The sequence below is a fragment of the Salmo trutta genome, chromosome 10 (assembly GCF_901001165.1).
Source record: "Salmo trutta chromosome 10, fSalTru1.1, whole genome shotgun sequence".
Taxonomy (NCBI): Eukaryota; Metazoa; Chordata; class Actinopteri; order Salmoniformes; family Salmonidae; genus Salmo; species Salmo trutta.
The window spans coordinates 8,459,142-8,472,567 of record NC_042966.1 but is presented as its reverse complement, the minus strand read 5'-3'; the positions used below and the strand labels follow the sequence as shown (position 1 = coordinate 8,472,567).

At 43.6% G+C, this 13,426-nt stretch overlaps 1 protein-coding gene across 1 annotated transcript in view; it reads left to right on the top strand.

Annotated features, from left to right (window-relative positions):
• LOC115201046 (TANK-binding kinase 1-binding protein 1-like) overlaps positions 1-13,426 on the top strand; it is a 109,755-nt gene that overhangs the window by 56,868 nt on the left and 39,461 nt on the right. The window contains exon 3 of the mRNA XM_029764273.1: positions 11,542-11,667. Within this exon, the coding sequence (XP_029620133.1) occupies positions 11,542-11,667 (126 nt within the window). The remainder of the gene's footprint in view (positions 1-11,541; positions 11,668-13,426) is intronic.

The following is a 13,426-nucleotide window of genomic DNA, read 5'->3' as shown; positions in this document are numbered from 1 at the left end:
GTATTTCTGCGACTCTTGTGCCTACAAATACTTTGTATCTGCAGGAGTGTGACTGGAGCCAGGTTAAGACTGTTGTAGAATCCGAGCAGTACGTGACCTCATGGATTTCCAGGGTGAGTTATTTTCTGATGACCACGGCCAGCTGGGCACCAATGAGTGCAGCGCAGAGCTCAAGTCTTGGCATCAACTGTTGTCATTTTGGGGCCACTCTTGATCTTGCTGCAAGGAATACCACTTGGAGCTGTCCATTGGTGTCTTCAGTACAGAGGTATGCGATGGCACCGTATGCACATTCTGAGGCATCATTGAAGACTTGAACACTTCTTTTGCTCGTTGGGAGATCCATGTCGAGGCTGATGTAACACCTTGGTAGTGTGACCTGAGACAGCTGTGGAAGTTTGTTCTCACAAATAAGCCACGCTTGGAGAAGATCTTCAGGTAGGTCTGGGTCATCCCACACTCTTTTCTTGGTCCAGAGCTTCTGGACCACAACCTTGGCCTGTGTGGTGTATGGGACACCGAGGCCAAGTGGATCGTACTGGCTGGCAAGGATCCGATATATGTTTAGCATGGTGGGTTCAACTTTCTCCATGTGACCTTGCTTGTAGCCAAGATTGTCAGACAGACATTACCATCATAATCCAAGGGTGTGCTCTTGGGGTTCCACGCCATCCTGGGTGAACCACAGCTCACTGCTCTCCAACCTGTATCTTGAGGTGGGTGTTCGATGACTGCTGGAAGGTTGCTGGCCCACTGGCGTAGATCGAATCCTCCCTCAGCAAGAAGGTGCTTCAGCTTGTCCACCAGTTTCTTGGGTTCATCTGCAGAGGGGAGGCTTTGCAGACGTTCTACAGAAAAGCGCACATCTTCTACGGCTCACTAAAGTTCGACTCTGTCTTCTCCTCCAGTAGATGCATGTCTTCTACATCTTGTCTGGACCGTGTGACGAGCTTCTCACTCCTGTACTGTAGCGTATCCAACTGTCAGAGCTTCTCTACATGGCTGAAGAGCTCTGCAGATGGAGAGACAAGGGATGTATGAAGGCACTGTTGTGGAGCAAGACTTTGCTGCAGGAACTTTGAAGGGCCTTGAAGGGTCCATCCGAGCTGAGTCTTGATGGCGGCAGGTCCGCCAGGGGGACCCAAATACACTGGCTCTGTCGGAGTGATTAGATGGGGATAGTCTGATCCGATGAGCAGTAACGGCTGCACCTGATCCAGTGGTTGAAGGGGTAGGCCTTTGAGGTGCCAATATCTTTTCTGAAGGGCTTTGACCGGGAAGGTATGCGGTGCAAGGCCCAACTCTTCAGCTGTGAAGGCTCTGTGGATGTCAAAGGACCTGTTTGGTTGAGTAACAGGGTCCACAGAGAATGACACAGAAGCTCCATGGTTGATTGACATCTTGACGCACCGTACAAGGTGCCAAGTCCTCTTGATTGCCTTGGAGGGCTAGCTGCTCTGCTGTTTCGGGTAGAAGTATAGTGCAACAGGGCGTACGTGTCAAGTGACTTGTTGCCGCTCCGCAAGATGACTCAACTCATCTTCAGCAGCACCTTGCTGCTGCCGGAAGGTCAATCAACATAGAGAGCCTGGAGTGGAGCTCACCAGGCAAATGCTCTCTGTTGGCGCCTTTGTGCTGGCTGTCTTCATAGCATTCGTGCTAGCATTCTTTGTAGCAGTCGGGCTAGTGTTGACCTCATGGACAATCTCAAGATGCTTCTTCTCGCACTTAGCCTTGAGAATACACTGAGCTGCTTGGTGTTCGCGTCCACACTTCCAACATCTTTCATTTGTCTTGATCCAGGATTCTTTATGTTCTTTGTAAAGGAGCTGAAAATTGGTGCATTGATTCATGTAATGCTCGGTGGTGATGTAGAACAGACAATACTTTTTTGGCTTCTCCCGTGACCTTTCCTGCGGAGACTGGTTCTGTGCAGAGACTGACTTCATCCTTTCTATGCTCACCTCGTGGAGGATGGTGGTGGTCTTGGGGAAGGATTTGTCTTTACACTGATCTCGGCGTGAGCTAGGGTGGTCCCTGCTTTGGTTGCTACTGAACTGTGTGCCATCTACTTGCACTCTCACCTCGTACTCGAGCCCTTCTGCCAGGTGAAGGAGGGTTGGAATGGGTGTCTTGATGGGGTTCACACATCTCTTGAAGTTGGCTCTTGGTTGTGTGGTAATTTAACTAAGAGGCGGGAGATGTGTGAGCAATTGTGGGGCCCATTGGAACGGATTAATTTAGCTCTTCCGATAGCTCCAGTATCTCCTGTGTCAACTTCTCAGTTTCCTCTCCTACCAGCTTCAGGCACGTTATGACTGTTCTGGAAGAAGAACAGGTTTTTCTCTTATCTTGTACAGGAGGATAGCTGCTGCTCGTCTTGTTGTGAGAGTAATTAATTCCACTCACAGTGCCCTCTGCTTGTGGTCCCTCGCTGGAGTGGTGTGTTGTTGTGTGTGGTGTTCGCCTTGACTCGTAGCTTACCTCATAGTCAACCAGACGATGTGGAGGGCGAGTCTGACGGCGGGGATGAACCACAACTTATGGAGGATCTTCTCTGGAGACTGGCATCCTTGGACTTTGGCAGTTACTGAATCCGTCTCAAAGGACCATGAACAATATGGGTTGTTTATGAATTCGAAGGACCAATAAAAGGGATGAAAACCTTAGGTGCTGGATTTTAGGACGGTAGCAACCACCACAGGGTGTCCGTTCAGAACACGAGGAAGCAGCAGTTCCAGTTCAAGGGTTTAATGAAGATCCACACACACACGTACCTCCCACCCGCGGGACACATTAGTCACAGCCAGTGAAATAGCAGGGCGGCAAATTCAAGACAACAAAAATCTCATAATTCAAATTTCTCAAACATACAACTATTATATCCCATTTTAAAAATACACTTCTCTTTAAACCAACCACATTATCCGATTTCAAAAAGGCTTTACGGCGAAAGCATAACATTAGATTATGTTAGGACAGCGCCGAGACAAGAAAAACCACACAGCCATTTTCCAAGCAAGGAGAGGCGTCACAAAAACCAGAAATACAGCTAAAATGAATCACTAACCTTTGATGATCTTCATCAGATGACACTCCCAGGACTCAATGTTACACAATACATGTATGTTTTGTTCGATAAAGTTCATATTTACATCCATAAACCCCATTTTACATTGGCGCGTGATGTTCAGAAATGTTTTGCCTCCCAAAACTTCCGGTGAATGAGCACATCAATTTACAAAAATACTCATCATAAACGTTGATACAATTTCCAACAGTTATTGAAAGAATTATTCTCCTTAATGCAACCGCTGTGTCAGATTTTAAAATAGCTTTACGGCGAAAGCACATTGTTCAATATTCTGAGTACAGAGCTCAGCCATCAAAGCAAGCTATACAGTTACCCGCCAAGTTCTGGAGTCAACAAAACTCAGAAATAGTATTATAAATCTTCCCTTACCTTTGCTGATCTTCGTCGGAATGCACTCCCAGGACTCCCACTTCCACAAGAAGTTTTGTTTTGTTCGATAAACTCCATATTTATGTCCAAATACCTCCGTTTTGTTCGCGCAAAGCCCGAGAAGAAAAGTCAAAAAGTTCCATTACCGTTCGTAGAAACATGGCAAACGATGTTTACAATCAACCCTTAGGGTCTTTTTAACATAATTCTTCGATAATATTCCAACCGGACAATAGCGTATTCATTACAGAGGAAAAAGAAGGAACGGCACGCCTGCGAGACCACGCAGTAAACAACTCATTGGTCTCAGGCAGTCCACAGCTCTTATTCTCTCCCCAGTAACAGTAGAAGCATGAAACAAGGTTCTAAAGACTGTTGACATCTAGTGGAAGCCTTAGGAAGTGCAAAATGACCCCACAGACACTGTAGTTTAGATAGGCAATCATTTGAAAAACTACAAACCACTTTCTGGTTGGATTTTTTCTCAGGTTTTTGCCTGCCATATGAGTTCTGTTATACTCACAGACATCATTCAAACAGTTTTAGAAACTTCAGAGTGTTTTCTATCCAAATCTACTAATAATATGCATATCCTACCTTCTGGGCCCGAGTAGCAGGCAGTTTAATTTGGGCACGTTATTCATCTGAATTTCCGAATACTGCCCCCTGTCACCAAGAAGTTAACCTTTAACTAGGCAAGTCAGTTAAGAACAAATTCATTCAACACCACTCTCTCTAATAATACAAGTTTTACAGGCTCCTAACCAACTGTGCTATTTTGTTAGTTTTTTTGCATTTTTTGTAACAAATTTTGAACATAATTTTGCTGCTACCGTCTCTTATGACCGAAAACAGCTTCTGGACATCAGAACAGTGATTACTCACCTCGAACTGGATGAAGATTTTTTCTTTAATGAGTCCGACGCGAAGGATATACTGCTTCCCAGAGACCAGGCCCAAATCCCCGTCTTTCGCGTGAAGAAAAGACGGAAATACAGGGGGTGGAGGTCTGGGTGCCTTGTGAGAATTCGTCGGCGAGTGAGTAAACCATCACTACCCTCGGTATTATTGGCCAACATGCGAAACATTGGAAAACAAACTGGACAATCTACAATTAAGACTATCCTACCAACGGGACATTAAAAACTGTAATATCTTATGTTTCACCGAGACTTGGCTGAACAACGACACGGATAATATAGAACTGGCTGGCTTCTCTGTGTTTCGACAGGACAGAGCAGCTACTTCTGGTAAGACGAAGGGGCGGGTGTGTGTGTCTATTTGTCAATAACTGCTCGTGTGCGATGTCTAATATTAAAGATGTCTCGAGGTATTGCTCGCCTGAGGTAGAATACCTCATGGTAAGCTGTAGACCACACTATCTACCAAGAGAGGTCACATCTATATTATTCGTAGCCTTCTATTTACCACCACAAACCGATGCTGGCACTAAGACCGCACTCAACGAGCTGTATAAGGCCATAAGCAAACAAGAAAATGCTCATCCAGAAGCAGCGCTCCTAGTGGCCGGGGACGTTTTGGCAGATCTGACCATGGTTCTATCCTCCTGATTCCTGCTAAAAAAGTGGAGACTAAAGCAGGAGGTAATAGTGTCTCACTCGCTCAATGTGGAGGTGGTCAGATGAGGCGGATGCTACACTGCGGGACCGTTTTGCCGGTGCAGACTGGATTATGTTTTGGGATTCATCTGGTGGAATTTGAGGAGTGTACCACCTCGGTCACCGGCTTCATCGATGGGTGTGTCGACGGCGGCGTCCCCACAGTAACCATGCCTACATTTCCCGGCCAGAAGCCATTGATTACAAGCAACATCCGCAATGAGCTAAAGGCTGGAGCTGCTGCTTTCAGGGAGCGGGACACTGGCTTGTAAGAAATCCCACTATGCCTTCAGACGAACCATCAAACAGGCAAAGCGTCGATACAGGACCAAGATTGAATCCTACTGCACTGGCTCTGACGCTCGTTGGATGTGTAAACCCAGCTGCGAACTGCCCAGTGACTCGAGAATACCAGATGAGCTGAATGCCTTTTGTGCTTGCACTGAAGGATGCATGAGAGCACCAGTTGTTCCGGACGACTGTGTGATCACGCTCTCCGTAGCTGTGGGCAAAACCTTTAAACAGGTCAACATTCACAAAGCTTCGGGGCTAGACGGATTGCCAGGATGTGTACTCAAAGCATGTGCGGACCAACTGGTGGGTGTCTTTACTGACATTTTCAACCTCTCCCTGGCCGAGTCTGTAATGCCTGCGTGTTTCAAGTAGACCGCCATGGTCCCTGTGCCCAAGAAAGCCAAGGTAACCTGCCTAAATGATTACCGCCCCGTAGCACTCACGTCGGTAGCCATGAGATGCTTTGGGGGGCTGGTCATGGCTCACAGAGGCCCTGGACCCGCTCCGGTTTGAATGCCGCCTTGGCGGATCCACAGATGACACCATCTCAATCGCACTCCAGTGGTGTAAAGTACCTTCAGGCTCTGATCAGGCCCTACAACCAAACAAGGGCACTGCGTTCATCCACCTCTGGCCTGCTGGCCACCCTACCTCTGCGGAAGCACAGTTCCCGCGCAGCCCAGTCAAAACTGTTCGCTGCTCTGGCACCCCAATGGTGGAACAAGCTTCCTCACGACACCAGGACAGCGGAGTCAATCACCACCTTCCGTAGACACCTGAAACCCCACCTCTTTAAGGAATACCTGGGATAGGATATAGTAATCCTTCTAACCCCCCCCCCCCCAAAAAAAAAAGATATAGATGTACTATTGTAAAGTGGTTGTTCCACTGGATATCATAAGGTGAATGCACCAATTTGTAAGTTGCTCTGGATAAGAGCGTCTGCTAAATGACGTAAATGTAAATGTACTACTTATGTAGTTTTGGGAGGGATCTGTACTTTATATTTTTGACAACTTTTACTTTTACTCCACTAAATTCCTAAAGAAAATAATGTCATTTCTACTCCATACATTTTCCCTGACACCCGAAAGTACTTGTTACATTTTGAATGTTTAGCAGGACAGGAAAATTGTCTAATTCACGCACTTAAAGAGAAAATCCCTGGTCATCCCTACTGCATCTGTTCTGGCAGACTCACTAAACACAAATGCTGTGACTGTAAATTATGTCTGAGTGTTGGAGTGTGCCCCTGGCTATCCGTAAATTTAAAAAACAAGAAAATCGGGCTGTCTGGCTTGCTTAATATAAGGAATTTGAAATGATTTATACATTTACTTTTACTTATGATACTTAAGTATATTTTTTCTATTACATTTACTTTTGATACTTAAGTATATTTAAAACCAATTACTTTTGGACTTTTACTCAAGTAGGATTTTACTGGGTACTTTTTACATCACTGCTCCACACTGCCCTTTCCCACCGGGACAAAAGGAACACCTATGTGAGAGTGCTATTCATTGGCTGCAGCTCGGCATTCAACACCTCAGTACCCACAGAGCTCATCACTAACCTAAGGACCCTGGGACTAAACACCTCCCTCTGCAACTGGATCCTGGACTTCCTGATGGGCCGCCACCAGGTGGTAAGGGTAGGCAGCAACACATCTGCCATGCTGATCCTCAACAATGGGGCCTCTCAGTGGTACGTCCTTAGTCCCCTCCTGTACTCCCTGTTCACCCACGACTGCATGGCCAAGCACGACTCCAACACCATCATTACGTTTGCTGATGACACAACAGTGGTAGGCCTGATCACCGACAACGATGAGACACCCTATAGGTAGGAGGTCAGAGTCCTGGCAGTGTGGTGCCAGGACATATGAAAGCTGGTGGTTCAATATTCACAGTTCTTCAATATTCCCAGTAAAGAAATATTAGGTTGCAGTTATTATAGAAATTATGACTCGTCGACTATTTCTCTCTATACCATTTGTATTTCATATACCGTTGACTATTGAATGTTTTAAAAGGCACTTTAGTATTGCCAGCCTAATCTTAGGAGTTGATAGGCTTGAATTCATAAACAGCGCTGTGATCAAGCATTGCTAAGAGCTTCTGGCAAACGCAGTAAAGTTTGAATGAATGCTTACGAGCCTGCTGCTGCCTACCACCGCTCAGTCAGACTGCTCTATCAAATATCAAATCATAAACTTAATTATAATATAACAAACACAGAAATACGAGCCTTTGGTCATTAATATGGTCAAATCCGGAAACTATCATTTCGAAAACAAAACGTTTATTCTTTCACTGAAATACGGAACGTTACATATTTTATCAAACAGTTGGCAACCCTAAGTCTAAATATTGCTGTTACATTGCACAACCTTCAATGTTATGCCATAATTATGGAACATTCTGTCAAATTAGTTCGCAACGAGCCAGGCGGCCCAATCTGTTGCATATACCCTGACTCTGCGTGCAATGAACGCAAGAGAAGTGACACAATTTCCCTAGTTAATATTGCCTGCTAACATGAATTTCTTTTAACTAAATATTCAGGTTTAAAAAAATATAATTCTGTGTATTGATTTTAAGAAAAGCAAAAGATGTTTATGGTTAGGTACATTCGTGCAGTGATTGTGCTTTTTTTTGCAAATGCGCCTTTGTTAAATCATCACTCGTTTGGTGAAGTAGGCTGTGATTCAATGATAAATTAACAGGCACAGCATTGATTATATGCAACGGAGGACAAGCTAGTTAACCTAGTAATATCATCAACTATGTGTAGTTAACTAGTGATTATGCAAAGATTGATTGTTTTTTATAAGATAAGTTTAATGCTAGCTAGCAACTTACCTTGGCTGCTTGCTGCATTCACGTAACAGGTGGTCAACCTGCCACTCAGTTTCCTCGTGGAATGCAATGTAATCGGCCATAATCGGCATCCAAAAATGCAGATTACCAATTGTTATGAAAACTTGAAATCCGCCCTAATTAATCGGCCATGCCGATTAATCGGTCGACCTCTAGTCCAAACACACCAAGACAGTTGTGAAGAGGGCACGACAACACCTTTCCCCCCTCAGAAGACTGAAAAGATTTGGCATGGGTCCCCAGATCCTCAAAAGTATCTATAGCTGCACCATCGAGAGCATCCTGACCGGTTGCATCACCGCCTGGTATGGCAACTGCTCGGCATCTGACTGTAAGGCGCGACAGAGGGTAGTGCATACGTCCCGGTACATCATTGGATTCAAGCTTCCTGACATTCAGGACCTATATACTAACGTAAACTAACTCACTTTTGTACATCGTGCTGGTACGTACAATTTACCTTATTTTAGCACCCAAAAAATGTAATACTTCCAGATCAACTGTAATATCAATACCATTGTAAAGCACAATTTCTCTCCTTTCCAACGAAATCAATGACGAGACCTTCATGATGCCCATCTCTGCATGATTGAAGAAGGCAATGACCTCCGTCTGGTCTTTTTAAAAATGGCGTGTGGGGCTGCTAAACCTATTGCGTGATAGTGAGAAGGAGAGATGTCATGTGGGGAAACGGCTTTTTTAACTCGATCTGTCCAACTTATCACCTTATCGTCTCTAAAATGTAAATAAAACACTATAAAGAGTTTATATAATGTGTCATTACATACCTATTTGAAGGTTTGTGTTGAATTTGAATCAGATTTTTAGGGCGGTGCTAAAGTGATCTTCAGAAGTAAACAGCGGCTTTTGAGAGTCATGATAGCTTGCAGTGATGATGCAAAAAATTACTACTTACCCTGTCCCTTTCTTGTTTTTAAATGGTGAGAGAAGTGCTACACCTGGTGGAGAGAGGCTGTAAGACAGAATTAGTTGCTTTATGCGTGCTGTACGTTACGCCATGACACGTCACGATGTAATGTACAGCGGCGGAGGGGTCCGTTTTTTCAACTTTTCTCCAATACTATAGAGCCATTACCATGTCAATCAACGCTTGAATAGAAACATACTTCACACCCCAGATTTTGATTTCTAAAACAGTCGCTACAGTCCCATTAGTTTTCTTTGCAGCCTCGTTTGACTGTTGCGGTTGCGCACAAGTACAGAATGGGGTTAGTGTACATTAGGCGGTGTCAGAGGAAAGTCCAAAAAATTGTCAAAGACTCCAGCCATCCTCTCTGCTACCGCACGGTAAGCAGTACCGGAGTGCCAAGTCTAGGAACAAAAGGCTCCTTAACAGCTTCTACCCCATAAGACTGCTGAACAACTAAACTAATCAAATGGCCACCCGGACTATTTACGTTGAACCCCCCCCCTTTGTTTTTAGACTGCTACTACTCACAGTTATTGTTATGTAAATGTATTGTGTTGCTTTTTGATTGATTTGATTTTTTTTTTACTTTAGTTTATTTAGTAAATATTTTATTAACTCTATTTCTTGAACTGCATTGTTGATTAAGGACTTGTAAGTAAAAATTTCACGGTAAGGTCTACACCTGTTGTATTCGGTGCATGTGACAAATAACATTTGATTTGATTTTAATTGTGCTTCTGTAAAGAAAAGAGGATAACTTACGCTATTGCACAGTATGGAAAAATATGCCTATTTGCATGTCAACAACTAAAAAGGCTATGTGGACCCAAACACATGCTGGATGCACAAAGAACAATAGAGCAATGTAGAAATATCTAAACATTATAAAACATAATAAGCATGATCGATCTACAACCAAAAATAGCCTAGCACCACAGACAAATGCTAACAAATGCTAATCGCTAATAAGCATGCTAAATAGTAATGCATTCTGGATGACAATGCTAGCGCGAGTACACAAGCTAGCAAGTTTAACAGAAATTATACATATTTACAACAGACACTATTTAGCTCCAAACAACAAGACATCAGGATTTTGGCACTTACATTTAGCTGCACGCACAATAAACATCAGAAAGAAAAGCAATTTCCTAAAAGGAGGTAGAATAAGCAGGAGAAAAACAGGTTGGCTATCAAAATGGACACTACAGACTGCCTGAGGCCCTGCCTGGTCGGGCATTATGCTAAGTCCCGGAAAAAAGGCTGCTGATTGGCTAATAGGAAAACCAAAAGATAGTTGGGGTCTTGGAAAGGAGATGAGCTGGCCATTTTTACACTTACCATGAAATGCTTACTTTACAAGCCCTTAACCAACAATGCAGTTTTAAGAAAATATAGTTAAGAAAATATATACTAAATAAACGAATGTAAAAAAAAATTAAAGTAATAATAAAATAACAATAATGAGGCTATATACATGGGATACCTGTACCGAGTAAATGTGCGGGGGTGCAGGTTAGTCGAGGTAATTTAGGTAATATGTAAATATAGATAGGGGTAAAGTGACTATGCATAGATAATAAACAGTGAAAAGCAGCAGCGTAAATAATAATACCCCCAAAAATATATAATAATTAGTATTTTTTTAAATAAGAAAAAAAAGTGGGGGGGGGGTCAATGCAAATAGTCCGGGTAGCTATTTGATTAGCTGTTCAGCAGTCTTATGGCTTGAGGGTAGAAGCTGTTAAGAAACCTTTTGGACCCGGACTTGGCAAACCGGTACCACTTGCGGTAGCAGAGAGAACAGTCTATGACTAGGACGGCTGGAGTCTTTGGCAATATTTAGGGCCTTCCTCTGCCACCGCCTGGTATAGAGGTCCTAGATGGCAGGAAGCTTGGCCTCAGTGATCTACTGGGCCGTTCGCACTACCCTCTGTAGCGCCTTGCAGGCGGAGGCCGAGCAGTTGCCATACCAGGCGGTGATGCAACCAGTCAGGATGCTCTCAATGGTGCAGCTGTATAACTTTTTGAGGATCTGAGGACCCATGCCAAATCTTTTCAATCTCCTGAGGGGGAATAGGCATTGTCGTGCCCTCTTCATGACTGTCCTGGTGTGTTTGGACCATGAGTTCCCCAAGTAAACAGATGCTCAACTCACTCTATGCTGTTGCTCGGTGCGCTGTTTTTCTCTGTATTTCTCAAACAATATAGGAGTTATAAGAGTAATGTCTAACAAGATTGAAAGATTATTATATACTGTTATGTATGGAGAATGTGTGGGAAAAAAGTTACATGACAAGACCTGTATCGTACGAATTATAAATAATGTTGTGCTCCTTTCTCCCTCTCCAGTTCCCTATGATCAGTGAGTTTGGGGAGGACAGGAACTCCTACTGCAGCTTTGAGTCCAAGGAGACAACTCTACTGCAGTCAGAGAACGGCAACCTGCAGCAGAAAGTCAGCACCCTCACCCACGAGGTGAGACTGAGAAAACACCTGGGGCTTCATTTAATCCCACCCACAATGCAGTATTTATAACTTCCTTCCCGTGGCATGTAAAATCACAGGATGATGAGTACTGTGAAAAACGTACCACTATTAGCAAGTACACAGTGTAAACATTGCTATAGCTAGCTATAAAACGAAAGGACTACTCTATTCTTCCCCGAAGAATTTATATATCACTTTGTCTATTGTTGAGAGGGAGGAAGGAGAGGCAGGAGAGGAGAGGTGAGGAGAGGGGGAGTGGTGTGAAGGAAGAATACGAAGCCGTGATTAAAAAAAGAGTGAGGGGGAGGAAGAGGTTCATGGGAACATGTTCAAGGGATGCGCTTTGTCCCTTGAACACACAAGGTCAGAGCACTTCGACAAAGGCCTTTTGAGATTGTTAGTGTCACGCCTCAATGAGCAAGCCCCGTACACAGTCAAGGCAATATTTGCTTCCCCTGCCAACCTGAAACAGTGGCTTCCACCTAGGAAACCACATTTTCTATCCACACAGCCAGGAGGGTAGTGAGTGAGTCTGCTTCACGTGTAATCTGTCTCCACTCCTCTTTGTCACGATGTTGACTGCCTGGCTCACCTTGGCGGTGATTTCAATGTGTTACCATAGACACGCTTCTGCTGAAATCTCCACTGCTCAAGCATCTTGTACTGTCATATCACTCTTTGTCCTAAGTTGCTTTCTCTCTTTCCCTCTCTTTTTGTGACTTTGTCACTCTCTTTCTCTCACTCCCTCGTTCTCTCTGGACCTCTTCTCCCCCTCTCATTCTCTCTCCCTCTTTCTCTCTGATTTTCTTTCTCGTCAGATTCTTTCAGTTCTCCTCTCTTTGTCAGCGTTTCCTCCAGTGACCCCCCCCAACCCCTCATTCATTTCCATCTTCATCTTATTCATTTGTCTTCTTCCTCAGTCATCTATCCATTTGTCCACCATGTCTCCCACTTAAATCACTGGATATCATTTACAGTATTGAGTGTCTATGACGTTGACATCAGACAGGGCCCATGTTCATAAAGAGTCTCAGAGTAGGGGTGCTGATATGGGAGCAGGTTGGCCTTTCAGATAATAATTAATGATTATATGGACAGCGGGGTCTGATTCTACTCTGAGATGCTTGAATATGGGCCTCGATCTGTGGGTGTGAAAGTCATCAAGATACTATTGTTGTAAATTTTCTTGTCTCAATATTACAAGTAGTTGCGGTAATGGAAAAATCATGTAATGGCTGTCTAGACTGTCTGGGAGACACAGGCACTGTCTGAAGTTATTTTTGTGTCCTGCATGAGAATCATTATGGAGTATTTCTTTAGGCTTCAGACTGAGAGAAGCATTAGATAAAAAATTAACTATAATAGAACAAGTTTATTTATTTTGCTTCTAAAAAGAAGTTTCAACAGTGAAATGAATGAAAACAGGAAATTGGGACTGGCTCTTCGATCATTTAATTCCTCGTCTCACTTTCTTTCTCTGTCAATTCAATTCAATTGAATTCAAGGGCTTTATTGGCATGGGAAACACATGTTAACATTGCCAAAGCAAGTGAAATAGATGATAAACAAAAGTGAAGTAAACAATAAAAATGAACAGTAAACATTACACTCACAGAAGTTCCAAAAGAATACAGACATTTCAAATGTCATATTATGCTATATACAGTGTTGTGATGATGTGCAAAGAGTTAAAGTACAAAAGGAAAATAAATTAACATAAATCCGGGTTGTATTTACAATGGTGTTT